The 16,029-nt window shown below is 25.9% G+C and overlaps 4 protein-coding genes across 4 annotated transcripts; 2 read left to right on the top strand and 2 right to left on the bottom strand. All coding sequences in view use genetic code 12, as the record gives it.

Moving 5' to 3' along the window:
- Window positions 1-348: 348 nt before the first annotated feature.
- KGF54_003428 (uncharacterized protein) lies at window positions 349-3,969 on the bottom strand (the record flags this gene model as incomplete). The annotated part of the gene is made up of 1 exon (XM_051764015.1): window positions 349-3,969. The coding sequence occupies one exon, from the start codon at window positions 3,967-3,969 to the stop codon at window positions 349-351; it is 3,621 nt and encodes a 1,206-aa protein (XP_051619488.1).
- A 4,140-nt stretch (window positions 3,970-8,109) lies between these two features.
- ARO10 (phenylpyruvate decarboxylase) lies at window positions 8,110-10,047 on the top strand (the record flags this gene model as incomplete). Its single annotated transcript, XM_051764014.1, has 1 exon — window positions 8,110-10,047. One exon carries the CDS (start codon window positions 8,110-8,112, stop codon window positions 10,045-10,047), a length of 1,938 nt encoding a protein of 645 aa, XP_051619487.1.
- A 388-nt stretch (window positions 10,048-10,435) lies between these two features.
- NOP14 (snoRNA-binding rRNA-processing protein) lies at window positions 10,436-12,877 on the top strand (the record flags this gene model as incomplete). The annotated part of the gene is made up of 1 exon (XM_051764013.1): window positions 10,436-12,877. The coding sequence occupies one exon, from the start codon at window positions 10,436-10,438 to the stop codon at window positions 12,875-12,877; it is 2,442 nt and encodes an 813-aa protein (XP_051619486.1).
- A 906-nt stretch (window positions 12,878-13,783) lies between these two features.
- Window positions 13,784-14,296, bottom strand: NCE102 (Nce102p; the record flags this gene model as incomplete). Its single annotated transcript, XM_051764012.1, has 1 exon — window positions 13,784-14,296. The coding sequence occupies one exon, from the start codon at window positions 14,294-14,296 to the stop codon at window positions 13,784-13,786; it is 513 nt and encodes a 170-aa protein (XP_051619485.1).
- Between the last annotated feature and the right edge of the window lie 1,733 nt (window positions 14,297-16,029).

Below are 16,029 nucleotides of genomic sequence, written 5' to 3'. Positions count from 1 at the left end.
AAGAATTATCACATTTTAAGTAATTACGTGAATTCTCTACAATTTGCTCTAAACTATTTAAATAAAATTAAAAAAAAAAACGTCTATTAATTAATTTTAACATCCTAAATAAATAATAAAACATTACCCAAGTTTAAAAATGAAAATAAAAATTGTTGTATGTAAAAATAATACAAAATTTGATGAAATGAAAAAATATGTGTTTAATGTAAAAAAATTTAATGTTGTGTCGTTATAAATTTGCTTAGTTTATACAATTGTCTGTCTCTCGATATGAATTTATTGAATGAAAGTGTTGTGTGATGCATCAATTGACGCAATTAATGAATGTAATACAACTGCGTAGTCTTAAGTCCCTCCTGATTGTTCTTTTGCTTTTAAATGTTCAAGTAAAATAGGTCCAAATTCAATAAAAATTTTCTTCAAGAAATTTCTTCTAATAGGTTTTGCTAAAAATCCATTCATACCACAATTATAACATTCTTTTACATTACTTTCATCAGCAAAAGCTGTTAATGCAATAATTGGATTTATAAAATTTAAATTTGATCTAATATATTTAACAGCTGTAATACCATCCATAATTGGCATTTGAATATCCATAAAAATTAAATCATAAGTTGAATTTTTTTCTATAATTTCTACTGCTTCTTTACCATTTGCTGCCATTGTTAAATTTGTAAAACCTTCTAATCTTAGCATTCGTTTAATAACTTCTTGATTTACTTGATTATCTTCTGCTACTAATATTTTGATATTTTTTAATTCATCGCATAATTGAGACGATGAAATTGTGGTTGTTGTTGATGATGATGATAATGATGATGATTTTTTTATTGGTTCTTTGTTTTGTATTTGCATTTTGATTTCTGAATTTTGCTTTATAAGTTGTGGTTGCGCTTGAATTTCAATTTGTTTTTGTTGTGAGGTTAAACTATTATTTGGAGAAGTTGTAACTGCTTTAGTTAATGTTGTAACTTCAGTTGTTGTAGCTGTTGGAGTATTTGTTATTTTTGTTGTTGTTGTTGGGGTGGTAGTGACTGTTGTTAGTGCGATTGGCATTTTTTCTCCAATTTCATTTAATTCATCATTTTCATAATTATTATCGGTTGAATGTCTAGCCGTACCAGTTGAGCTTTTAGGATAAACACCACTTTCAACACTTTTTGATTCTGATGCTTTACTTGGTTTTGTTCCAACAGTTTCTACTTCATCATTAAAAGCGACTTTTCTATTTATTTTAGCTGATGGATTAAATTCATCATCACAAAATTCTTCTAAATCTTTTGATGACATCATCATTTCTCCAGTTTGTGGTAATGGTAAAGTTAATGTAAAAGTTGAACCTTCACCAATTGCTGATTTTAAAGTTAATGTACCTTTCATCATTTTTGCCAATTGTCTACATATACTTAATCCTAAACCTGTACCACCATATGATCTACTTAGTGTTTGATCACCTTGAACAAATGGTTCAAATACTTTTTCTTGTAATGAAGGTTCGATACCTGATCCTGAATCCTTGACTTCTATTTGAACAACCCAAGTTTTTGGTTTGTACATGTTTTTAATTTTAAAAGATTTATCCCCTTCAGATTCTTCTTTTTTGTTCATTGTTGGGTACGATTTGAAAGCATTTGCTTGAGGTAAGATATAATTACTTAATTCTGAATGAATCTCATCATTTGTTTGTATCTTTTCATTATAGCCAGACGCTTTCCCGTCATCGTCACTTGATGATGACAAATTTTTGGTGTCTGATGAATCATCAAATGAAGTTCTTGGTGATGGAGGTAAAGAATTATCATGTTCTTTAAATTTAAATTGTTGATCAAATACAACCTTTTCATACTGTTGTGTAGATAAAGTCACAAGACTCATGTTATCATCAGCTGTATATAAGCTTCTTTGTTGTTGTACTTCATTTTGAGGATCTACTGCCATTTGTTGCAGAGCTCTACTAAATCTTCTTTTCAATGATAGATTTGTATTATACCTTGGTGGTACTGGTCTAGCAGTTGGACCACCATCGAAAACGCAAACTTTCTCAAAATCACAGATTTCAGATTGTTCATAATCATATTCACCCACCAACTTGAAATTAACATCAACTGATCCATCAACTGGTGTAAATTTTAAGGAATTCGAAACTAAATTCATTATAATTTGAATAATTCTATTTGAATCACCATGTAAAATTAATTTTCTAAAGAAATTTGGCTTTACCAGTATTTTAAAATTAACTCTTTGATCTAATGCTAGTTTATTAAAGATTGAATGAATTTGATATACAATTTCCAAGATTTGAAAATTTGATTTTTCTAATTTTGATCTATTAAGGGTGTTTTTGGAATATGTTAATAATTCAGTTAAAATGTGTAATAATAATTCACCAGATCTATAAATCAATTTTAATGAATCTTTCATTCTTGTTTGATCTTCTTCTTCCATTGCAATTGAAGCCATTCCCAATATACCATTTAGTGGTGTTCGTAATTCATGTGAGATATTTGCAATAAAAACAGTCTTAGCTTCATTTGCAGCTTCTGCTTCAATTTTGGAAGCTTCTAATTCTTTAGTTCTTAATCTAACTCTATCTTCTAAGTGGTTATATTGCTTTTCCAACTCTTCGGTCATAATATTGAAAGCTTCAGATAATTCCGTTAATTCATCTTTAAATAAAGCTTTCGATCTTGGAATTCTTGTTGGTAATCTGATACCTGATGAATGAATTGATCCAGACCCATTTGTAGATGTAGTATGAACACTATTTCTTTTACTGCCCCCTGTATCAGAATCATAAGCTCCACTTTTCTCTCTTTGTTCCAGTATAACCATTTCCTTTTTATATTGAGTTATTGATTCTGTTGCATTTTTCAATCTTGTAATAGGTCGTATAAACCATATTGCTAAAAATAATGTTAAAACACACATGAATACTCCAACTCCAAAAACAACTCCGATTATAATTTTTTTTAATTTGGTAACTGGAGCATTAAATGTCTTTGATGTTTGAGTAGTTAAAATTAGCCACATCCAATTATTAAATCTTACTCTATAATAACTTGTTGCAAGTCGAACATTAGTCACAGATCTAACATTTGTTGTTACACCAGTTGTATTATTTGATTTGAATGCGGGCCCTATTAAAGATGATGAGCCTATAGGATAATATTCACCTGCTTGAATTATTCCACCTCTATTAGGGAAGACAGCTTCAAAACCTTTTATTGAACTATAAGGCATACTATCGTCATAATCAGTAGAATTGTGATCAAATACAGGAGTTACAGCTAGGGTCCAATAGTCATTAGTTGAAACATTTAAAGCTTTAAATAAAGTTTCGGCAGATGCAATAACTGAAAAATAGCCCACTATTGTATCATTACTACTTGCCTCTATAGTTGTAGTAACTCCCATATAAAAGTCTGTTGTATGTTGATTTACAGTTTCATTTGATAATGGTCCACTATAATAATATTGACCGTTACTAACATAATGATTAACAATTCTCGTCATAGGACCACCATCAGGTATTGGGTATAATTTTGATTTAACTTCATCTGATAATTGAACTGGTTCATTTTTTGAACTTGTTACTATATTTAAATCTTTATCATATAATCTAGCAGACACAAAAATATCTGTTGACATATATTGATCGAATAAGTCTTGTACTTCATCATATATGTGAGATGATGAATTACCACTCTGGGCAGCTTCTAAAGGTCTAATAACTGTATCAACTGTTGATAATGAGGCTATTGTTAATCCTATAAATCCCATTGCTTGTGCAACTTGTACAGATTTTAATTCTGAAATAACTGATAATCTCTCACTCCGTAGACTTTTTAAATTATCACTAAAATATATACCCGTAACTAACCCCAAAATTAATAATGATAATAGCGAAGCAAAACATACTAGCACTATTAGTTGAGGTCTAATTCCAATTTTTAACCTCTTCATAATAAATATACTATATAATTAATGCAGGATGATTGTATTGATGATATTACCAACGAACAGTTAAGCTATTGGGTCTTGTGATTTTTTATTTGATAAATGAAATCAGTTTGGAATTATGTAATTTTTATTGTAGGTGATTGATTAAGTAAATGAAAATAAAACTATATTCTTCGAGGAGATTTGAAATTTTGTTGTGCTATATTTAAGGATTATTAAAAATTTTTGAATATTTTGAACCTAAGTTAATTAAAACAGGGATTATATTTTCAAATGTTGAACTGAAAGTAATGAATATTAAAATTATTGTAAGATCTCTTGAAATTATTATTTTACAAGAAATTTATTATAAAGTAAAGATCTCTAGTACCTTACTTTGACTTGCAGATTTTGTCAAAAAAATAATTTCCAATATGTCTCTTTTTAAATAATAAATACGATGTCAAAATTATTAATTAGTTAGAACTGAATTATATAAAATGTATTAAAACTTTGATTTTTGAGTATAATACGATATGATGAAATGAATGTAATAATAATAATGAGTAAATTAAATAAATATAAGTAGATCTCGTAAAAGAACGAATAAATTAAGCAGGAAATTAATAAATTAAAATTTTCTCTAAGTCTAATCCTTTAATGAGTTCTAATTTTAATATGATTAATAAAAATGATAACTATAATGAAAAGTATAAGATGATAAAAAGTTATTAATATAAAATGAAATGAAGTGGTAAAAAATTTATTAATGTATTATAATTTTTGTAATTAATATTAAAATAGTAAAATAAAATTCTTATTTAATTATTTTTTTTTTTTCTTTATTATTTTTCTATAAATTCTAATAATAAATTTTTTTTTTATTTATTAATAGTAAATAACCTACCTAAGGAGAGGTTCATAACTTTAACGTTTTTAATTAAATGTATCAAATATTATATTAATATTAAGTATTTTTATTATAGTAAAGATTATAATATGATGTTTATAATAGTTAAGTTTAATCTTATTCGTAAAAGTTTTACAGAAATTATTATAAGTTAATGTAGTTATTTTTCACTTTCAAATAACTTTCACATCAAATAACTTTATAATTTTATCTATTAAATCAGTTGAATTTATGACAGCGTCAATCTATTTTGATTTTTAAATGACAAAACTTTAAAGCTTAAATGTAAGTTTCATCTAAAGTATTTGATTTTGTTGTCGCTATTGATGTTATTTTATTTTTTTGAATTAGATGCAATAATGATTAAAATATCAATAACAACATTATAAATAAATATATTTAATTTTCTGCCACTTTAGCAGGATTTTAATACATTCTACCTCACGAATAATTGATGTTTATAGCAATATCAATGATGTTTTTATTTTATGTAGAATCGAGTATTGGGTGCAAAATCACAAATTTCGTGATGACCAATGAATACTGTAATTGGTAATTGATTGATTATTGGTACTTATAAACTGCTGATTAATAACGTGATTAACAATTGGTGAAACATGTTAAACTAAGAAGATCGAGTTATTGAATCCCACAAAATCCTATATTGATTGCATCAATTACACAAAACAAAAAAGTTTTTGATTGTGTTGCACTCACTAAGGCGGGACATATTCCAGAAAAGAAATACAAAAACATTACAAGTTGTAGCAATTAATAATATTAAGATTCCACGGAACAAGATCGGAGTTTAATAAGTTCTAATTACGTAATTTAATTCAGATTTATGTACAAACAGAGACTGATCTCTTCTAAAACCTAAACTCCTAGATTTGTTCGAAATAAACTAAAAATGTTATTAATAAAATCTATTTATTTTAGTTTTGTATAATAATTAAACTTTTAAAGTTTTAATTTGCCTCAGCTCTAATAATCTTTTGATACACAAAACTAACAACAACAATAAAGAGTTTGTTAAAAAAATAATTGATAAATGAAAATATAATTTTCCAAATTTTGGTCTACCTTGAACGAAGACAGTTTACACTATCAATAAGACGAGAATGATTTTGAAAGTAATTTTTTTTCCTATCCTGATCATGCTGATGTAAAATTGAACTCCTTAAAGATTTTTATTATGCAGTAATTGATAATTTACAAGACGTTGTGAGACTCAAAATTAGTTGAAGCTAGGTTTTACTGATCATCAAAACTTATTTGCTCTCTCACAATTTGGCTTTGCTTACTACGATGAAAGTACATATTTTAGAACAGAACTTTGCTGGTATACAGTGCTTTCAATTTCACGGGAGACGACAGGCTAAATTATGTTTCACTATTGAACTCCGTTATATTGTTCTCGTAAATGTGCGGATATAAAATTTGTCTCAATTATCTTGATTTGGTTGGACCTCAATAGACGCTCATAAATTGCGATTGACTAAAATTGAATAGATATAATTGATTTCACTCGAAAACTTTTTATCTTACGAAGAATTTAAAAAAATGGTACTTAAAATAATGCATACAAGCACGTAATGATAAGAATCCATTACGAAAACAGAACAACAACAGAACAAACACAAAATATATTATAAATGGGTTTTGGTTATAAAGAGCTATGAAAAAAGAAAGGAATTATATATCTAACTTTTCTTTCTCTTTTAGTTTATTTCTTTATATTTAGCAAGCTAGATGGACATTACATAAACATATAAAGTATTGAAAAAAAAGTATTGAAAGAATAAATTTTGGAGTCAAAGTTTTCGTAAAAAAAACAACTACATGGGTTTGACTTTAAGATTCAGTCAAAAAATTAGACGTTTGAACTATTACTAGGACTTTGTGAAGAGATTATTCTTAGGTAATCCTTGAATTATTACTATCTAAAATAAACTACTTTTTTTATATCTATATATAATATCGAGTAAGTCGTAGTAATTAATTACGACTTTACTACAACGTTCGTTTTAATAATAGATCAAATGTTTTCCATAAAAAATCACAGGTTAGAATTGGAAATAATCGCTCAAAATATTGAATGGATTATTGAATGGATTGAGCATCATGAAGGTCTGGTTTTAGTTCATTCCTAGCTCTCCTTAATTCTCTTAAAGTTCGTTGGAGCAAATATCAAAGTAAGTGCAATATTTCTTCAACTTACTATTAAAACTCAACCAACAACTAATGTTATATAATCTACCTTTCAGACTTTAAAAACTGTGGTTCTAATCAACAAAGAAAATTAGTAATCAAGATAAGTCTGATATCAATTCTTGATCCCAGTTCGGATGGCTAATAATTTTGTTATAAGCAAATTTACTTTCCAAATAAATACTATAACTTAACTAAACGTCAACGATCATATTCCCAAATATCTACTGGAACTTATATACCGTCGATAACCCAATGACATGTCAAATCCTTCACTTCCAATATTATTTTTAATAAAGCCGCAAATTTGAATTCTACACGCAGATTCGGTTATTGGTGTTTCAAAATTTTCCAAACCAAAATAAAAATACTCCGAAATTTAAAAAACCCCTTAAATCAAAAGTGAGAAAAAAGAAAAAAAAAAAGAAAAATCGGTAGTAAATTTACCCCATAAGTCCTAATAGGAAGACAAATTTAATAGGAGTAAATTGGCAACCACAAGAAAGTCAAAAAGGTGAACTGGACTGCTTGCAACTAACTCAAATGTAATCTTTGGAGCCAATTATCTGTATGGTAGAAATATTCTCTTGGTATTTGTCATGAAATCTAACCAGAGACAGACAAAAACCCTTGATTTACCGATTGCGTTTGATTAAAGAGTTATTATTTTTTCTAAGACCTTATAACGGTGGGTCATTCGTACCATTCGTTATAATAGAGGGGAGAAATGTTTACTTGATGTAAGAATATTAAGTTAAAAAATAATTACTAATGATATTTATTACCGTGTTGTACTCAATTTATAATCCAACCATCGATAACCGAGACAATAGAATTTTCTATACAAAATTCAATAGAAAACTTTACCTTAACTATTAGAAACTTATCAAATTATAAACATATATGTAATTAAATTTAATTCTTTTATAAAGAGTGCCTCAGTTATGGAATATAATATAAATATGACAAGAATTCACCATCAAAATTGGTAATTTTACCATCTTGACTATCTCAACTCAAACTCAATTAAATTAACACTTACAATGGCACCAATTCAATTAAAAACTTCCGAACCTCCAACTCCTATAAATTCTAAATCAACTTCACCAATATTAACAACCACCAATCCTATTTTACAACCAAATACTCCAATTGATATCCCATCATCAGAAATTCCAATTGGTGAATATTTATTTCATCGTATATTACAAGCAAATCCCAAATTAAAAAGTATATTTGAAATACCAGGAGATTTTAATTTAAATTTATTAGAAACTAGTTATTCACCATCTTTAGCTTCAAAAGGTTTTAAATTAATAAATACATGTAATGAATTAAATGGAGCTTATGCAGCTGATGGTTATTCAAAAGTAATTGATGGATTAAGTGTATTTATTTCAACTTTTGGTGTTGGTGAATTATCAGCTATTAATGGTATAAGTAATGCTTTTTCGGAATATGGACCAGTTTTACATATAGTTGGTACAACTTCAATAAAACAACAAATCAAGGAATCAGAATCAAATGAAATCATAAATACCCATCATTTAGTACCCAAAAAAAATGCATTTGAACGTCCAGATCATAATGTTTATAAAAAAATGGTCACTGATATTTCTTGCGTTCAAGAAACTTTAGATTATGACTTAGACTCAAATTTAATTAAAATTGATAAAGTTTTGAAAACTATTATTCAAGAAAGAAGACCTGGTTATTTATTTGTACCTTGTGATGTACCAGATTTATTAGTTGATTCAAATAAATTATATGATATACCATTTAATGTAAAATCCAAATATCAAGGTTCTGAACAATCAATAAGTTTAATGAATGAAATTTCAGATCTTATTTTAAACAAATTATATGAGTCTTCAAACCCATCAATTTATTCAGACGCATTAACCACAAGATTTGGAGCAACAAATGAATTAAATGAATTTTTAAACAATTTACCAAACTCAGTCAAATTATTTACTTCAAGTTATTCAAGAAATGTTGATGAAACTAAATCAAACTATGTTGGAGTTTATGGTGGTAATGCATCATCAGATCAAAAAACTAAAAATTTATTTGAAAATTCTGATTTTGTATTAGCGTTAGGTTATTGGGATGGTGAAATGAATACCGGTAGTCATTCAGTAAATTTTGATACTGCTAAAAATAAATGTATTATTCATCCTGATTATATTCAAATTAATAATTTCATTACTCGTGTAAAACAAGCAGATGGTGAAAGATTATTTACTATTGGTGAATTTTTACAAAATTTAAATTCAAAATTGGACATTTCTAAAATCAAATTACCAACAAATATAGATCATTATAAATACCAACCAAAACAAGTATCTTCAAACGAATTGAAATTGCCATATATCCCACAATCTTACTTAAACGACCACTTCACTAAAACTTTACAAGAAGATGATATTTTCATAGTTGATACAATGTCATTTGCTTTTGGTTTATCAGATATAAGTTTTCCAAAAAATGTTAAATTAATAACTGGTATGAATTATGGATCAATTGGTTATGCATTACCAGCAACTTTTGGAGCAACAGTAGCATTGAATGATTTAGGTACAAAACAAAGAATTCATTTAGTACAAGGTGATGGAGGATCACAAATGACTATTCAAGAATTAGGAAGTTTCATGAGATACAGTTCTATTTTAAATATTCAACCAAAAATTTATTTATTAAATAATGATGGTTATACCATTGAAAGAAAAATAAATGGAGCAACTAGACCATACAATGATATATGTGGTAATTGGAAATGGTCTAAACTATTAGATGTATTTGGTGGTAAACAAGGTATAACTCATGATTCTTTCATATTAAATAATATTAAAGAATTTGACGAACATTTCAATGATGAAACAAACTCCAATAGTGATAATAAAAAATTACAATTTTATGAAGTTATTGGTGGTAAATTTGATGTATCTTATAGAGTTGATAATATGATGGTTAAAAATTAAAAAAATGGTATATAAAAACAAAATGTTAATAGAATTTGATAAATAAAATAAAAATTATGTTTCAAATTGTTTTCGCGCGCTGTTTTGGACTCTTTGAATAATCTACAAATTAATATCTTCAATTGAGTAAAAGTTATGCAGATTAGGACTGTAAAATATTTTTCTTTTTCAATATAGAATCGGGCTAGCTTTTGGCTATTCTAATAGAAAAGGTAATCAAATATCGTACGTAATGCTCTGAACATCATTTTTAATATGTTAGTAAATTTATTAACAAATCTTTTTATTACACAAAATATATTATTTCTCATCTCTTAGTTAATTATTTGAAAAAATATATTTACAACCAGATTTACATACAACCAACCTATTAAATAACTAGTAAATTATGGCAGGGTCCCAATTAAAACAGCTAAAAGCTGCTTTGAAAGAAAAAGGATTAATAGGTCAAACAAATACCAACAACAAAAAATCAACTAAAGGAAAAACATCAAGAAGAAATGAAACAAATAGGGATTTACAACAACAGAACTTACAAGAAATCAGAAATAATTTTAATAAATTTGATCAAAGAATAAATAGAACTAAACATGACATATCAATAGCGACAAAGCAAGGTATGGTCAAAATTGGATCGAAACAACATAATGAATATGCAGCCAAAAATGGAGCAATGCAAAAACAAATCAAGATGCAATATGATATGGAAAAAAATCGTAAAGGTAAAACTGGTGGGATATTAGATAAAAGATTTGGTGAAAATAATTCTCATTTATCTCAAGAAGAAAAAATGTTGGCTAGATTCACAAGAGAAAGACAAAATGCAGGAGGTAAAAAGAGGGGAATGTATTCATTAGAAAGTGATGATGATAATTCAGATTTTGATGAAGATGAGCAAGATAATGGTGGTTTTCAATTAACACATTCTGGACAAGCTTTATCATTGGATGATGAAGAGACTATAAAATATGTTGATGAAGATCAATTACCACAAAATATAGATTCAGAACCACCAAGAAAAAAATCTAAAAATGAAGTAATGAAAGAAATTATAGCTAAATCAAAATTTTATAAACAACAAAGACAACAATCATTTGCAAAACAACAAGATCAAATAGATGAATTAGATGAAGATTTTGGAGATATAATGGATGATTTGAGACAAGTTCAAACCACATTACCAAAACAACAATTTTCAAATAAATCAGAAAAAGAACTTGATTATGATAATAAAGTAAGAGAATTAAATTTTGATAGAAGAGCGGTCCCTGCAGATCGAACCAAAACCGATGAAGAATTACAAAAGGAACATGATGAAAAAATGAAAAAATTAGAACAAGATAGATTGAAAAGAATGGAAGGATTTGTTGATGATAGAGAAGCAGAAGGTGATGATTTAGATGATGATGATGGATTTTGGGGTGGTGATGATAGTGAAAATGAAGAAAATGGGTTTACTATAAAAGATGATGGAGAAGATATTGGAGATGAAGAGGAAGAAAATGAGGAAGATGGGAATGGAGGAAGCTCAGGAGGAAGACCTAAAACTTTAAAAACTCCAGCAGTTATTATGCCAACAACAATTGAAGAATTTATAGAAAAAATGTCAACAATTCAACCATTACAACAACCAAATTATATCAAAATATTATGTGAGACATATAAACCAAATTTAGCTCAAGGAAATAAAGAAAAAATGCAAAAATTTGTATCCATATTATTTGAATATATTTTATACTTATCAAATAATTTTATAAATTTTGAACCATTTTTAAAAATCTTAAAAAACTTATCATCATCATATAATGAACAATTGGTTGAATCAATGAGATTATACATACTGGAAATTTCTACTAGAATAAATGATTTAAAACCAAGTGATTTAATATTTTTTGTTATAGTTGCTTATTTATTTTCAACTTCTGATCATTATCATTTAATTGTTACTCCTTCAATAATAATAATGAATCAAATATTAAGTCATTTAATTTATCATTCAGACAGGATTGAAAAATTAGGTCAAGGTGTTTTTATAATTGATGTTTTATTAAAGTATCAAAGATTTTCTAAAAGATTTGATCCTGAAATTTTAAATTTTTTGGAAACTTCATTTTTAAAATTATGTCCTGAACCTAAATCGATTAATCAAGATGATTTATTAATATCAAATTCAAATTTCAATAATTCATTAAATTTGTCAAAATCTACTAAATTTAACGTAGAAGAGAATAAAGAACCAATAATATCAATACAAGAATTGTTTTCAACTTCAAAACAATCATCAACTAAACTAGCTTCAAATTTGCTTATCAAATTATGTTACATAATGGAAAAATGTATAAACACATGGAGAGATAATTCATCAATAATAGAAATTTTAAAATCATTTATAACATTACAAAAACACTTAATAAAATACACATCAATACCAACAACCACCCACTTAACAAAATTCCATAAATTATTAACATCAGCACAACAACAAAGAAAACCATTAAAATTACAATCACATAAACAAATTTCAATAGCAACATATGCACCAAAATTTGAAGAAAATTTCAATCCAGATAAAAAATCATATGAATTAAATAAAGATAAACAAGAATTAAGTAAATTAAAACAACAACTTAAAAAAGAACGTAAATCTGCCCTTAAAGATATTAGATTTGAAAATAAATTTATTGCAAGAGAACAAATTTCTGAAAAAACTAAAATGTATGATGAATATCATAAAAAGATGGCTAATATTGTAAACACTATTCAAAATACTGAAGGTAGTGAAAAGAATCAATATGAAAGAGAGAAAAAACAAAGAAAACAACGTAAATAGTATATTTTATAAAAGTATTTAGTTGTAATTGCATATACATATACTTGGCTTTGATTTGAGATTAAATTTATTGTAGAAAAATGAGATCTGAACTCTTATCGATGAAGTCCTCAGCTTAGATTGGAAATGCAGAGACTCAAATATTTAGATTCAAGATTAAAAAAGAGATCTATCTAGATTTTAAATTTTAAAACCCAGATTTGGCAGTCATTTTATCTAGATCGCAGATTGTGAAAAAAAGTTGATAAACCATTTTTTTTATTAAAATTTGGTTGCAAAATACAATAAAAAAAATTTTAAGAGTTAAAAAAATAATTTATTAATAAATTTAGCTCCGAAACATCCTTATCTTTTCAACTCTAATCTTGGCGCCATCTCTCAATCTGAATACGATAGTTGATTGTAGAGTAAATTCAGTATCAACAATTAGACATATACTCTAGATCTTGCGAAGATTTCCAAATAAGATTACTTATAATATTGAAAGTTATTTGAAAAATAAAATTACGTTTATATGAATTAGAAAAAATTAAATTATAAAATTATATAAATAATATAAAACAAACAAATAGATTTTTTTGAAAAATAAAAAAAATTAAAGGATATATTAAAAATTGTATGTTATTATATCATTATTAGGTCTCATGAATTAAAAATATGAATTGAGGGTATATTAGATAATGTTAAACATTAAATTTTCTCTTCTTTCTTTTTATTCTTTCTTTTGTTCTCTTATGATAATTTTATATTAGGTTACGTTTTTGAAGTGTGAATTGATTTGAGTGGTGTTGATGATTTTTTAATTAAGTTCGAGTATTGGTATTATGAATATGTCATTTGTAAAATTTCAGAAGCTATTATAGCTCTTTTTGATTTGATGATATTTAACTAAAAAAATTTTCAAATTTATACTTGTGACATAGATGGAACACCAGTTCTTGGAGTTGATCTTGATGATGAACCAAATAATCCACCTTTAAATAATCCAATTAAACTGAAAATACCACTAGCAATGAAAATAAAGGTTGAAAAATATAAAAATGCAACTGAAGCTTGAGCTTTTCTACATCTACCACTTGAACCTTGAGTAATATTATTATCATCTAAGTAATCTTGATTAGAACATGAATGAACTCTAATACCAGCAGCAATTGCAGTTGCAGCAGCAAAAGTGAAAACAAAATTTAAGAAATCAAAAACAAATAAAATAACTGGCCATGCAAATGCACTAATGAAAAATGCAAAGATACCATATAATGATGAAGTTAAAATACCAAATGCAGCAGCAAATACACCGAAGTTAATTTGTGGATTATGTTGAGTATAAGTTGTGGCTGCTAATGAACCAGTTAAACCTAAAGCAATGGCTAAGAAAATGAAGTTAAAAGCTCTTAAGATGACGTCTCCGATAGCTAACATTTTATTATTATATTATTTGTAGTTGTTGTTGTTGTTGGGTTTTTAATTAATCGAATTAGTAAAAAATTGAACTTTTTATGAGTTGTGGTAGGTATTAAATACTATGAAAAAAATATATTAATTCCTAAAGTTTTGAAATATCAATTGAGTTTTGAGTTATAAATTAAAGATATGAAATCTGAAAATTGAAAATCTCTGTTTTTTTTTTTCTTTTTAAGATAGAAGAAGATTGATAATTGAACTAAATAAAAAAGTAAGTAAAAGAAGAAAATAAAAAAATTTAGAATATGAAATTTAAGATTGGTTATTAGTTTAAATATATATGAATTATTAAACAAGATAATATTAATGATTTTTTTAATTAAGGGATTTTAAATTGCTACTTTATTAATAATATTTTAGTTTGATAATATTTAATTATTATTGTGTTAATAAATTTAAATTTTTAATTTGTTTTGGATGATTTCTAAAACGGAAAGTTTAATAATAATTGTATGGGATTATGTAATATTTTGTATCGCTGCTTAGTAATTACTAGTACAAATGTTTACGTAATTTAATCTTTTTTTTTTTTTTTTTTTTCAATTAAAATTAGAGAGAGAGAATTATTAAATTAATATTTAATATAATGATCATTCGAATTTAAATTATTTTCTTAATAGTTTGCTTAATTATAATATGTCATTTAATAATTGGAATATTCGGTTACAATTCTAAGTATTGATGATTGAATCATCTTACTTCTTGAATCATTAAAGAATGGTCAGTTTATAGAACGGCAGGAGTAAAATTCCACACCCATCTCTTTACAAATTCACTCAAATTAATTTTTAAAATTTTTAAAATTCTATAGACCAAAATTTTTGAACAATATGCTTTATATTGATAAATTAATAAAAAATTTAACCGGCTGAAACCATTTATTAAAGAAATTGATTTTATATTTTTTGTTGTCATTAATTACAATTTAAGTAAATATAACGGTTTGGAAACTTTTCTAATTTATTTGATGTAATAATTTAATCAATGAATTTTATTAGTTTTTGACATTACTTATCTCTTTCTTGATTACTATATCGTTAATGATGTACATAATTTATCGAAATAAATAATAGAACAATTCATGTAAACCATTTTATATATTTTATTGTATGGAATAATATACTTTGTGTAAGATATGACAAATAGTTTAATTATATAGTACATTATGTTTTGATTATATCTAATTTAGTAATAATTATTAACTATTTAGGTTTATTTAATAATAGTATATAGAAATTTTACGAATATGGAAAAAAATGAATTAAATTTTTAACTAAAATAGTACATTTTAGATAGTATCAATTAAATCTCGTGTAGACCTGAAATTCTCACATACCACATTAAGATTATCTTCATAAGAGTTTTAAATTTTTGATGCCATTCAATATCAATCTCTTTACTAATTTATTATTTAATAAATCTTTATTTTTCCTCGAAAAATCTTAATTCTATTTTAAATTTTTTTTTTTTTTTTTTTTTTTCTTTTCTTTTTTGTCAATTGATGAAGAAGACAAAAGTTTTCGACACTACTAAAAAAACTTAATCTTATAGAATCAGCAATATTAATAAAGGCTCATCCAATATGAAAAATTTGTAATTAATTGAGTTTTTATTAGCAAACATCATGCTTAGGAGCAATCACAATAGTCAACCTTTACAGTATTTGATATTTTTTTTCTTGAGTGTTCCTG

This window comes from Candida jiufengensis, assembly GCF_024610255.1.
Source record: "Candida jiufengensis strain CBS 10846 chromosome Unknown scaffold2, whole genome shotgun sequence".
NCBI classification, from domain to species: Eukaryota; Fungi; Ascomycota; class Pichiomycetes; order Serinales; family Debaryomycetaceae; genus Lodderomyces; species Lodderomyces jiufengensis.
The sequence above is the reverse complement of the archived record's forward strand: the minus strand, read 5'-3'. Positions and strand labels throughout refer to the sequence as shown.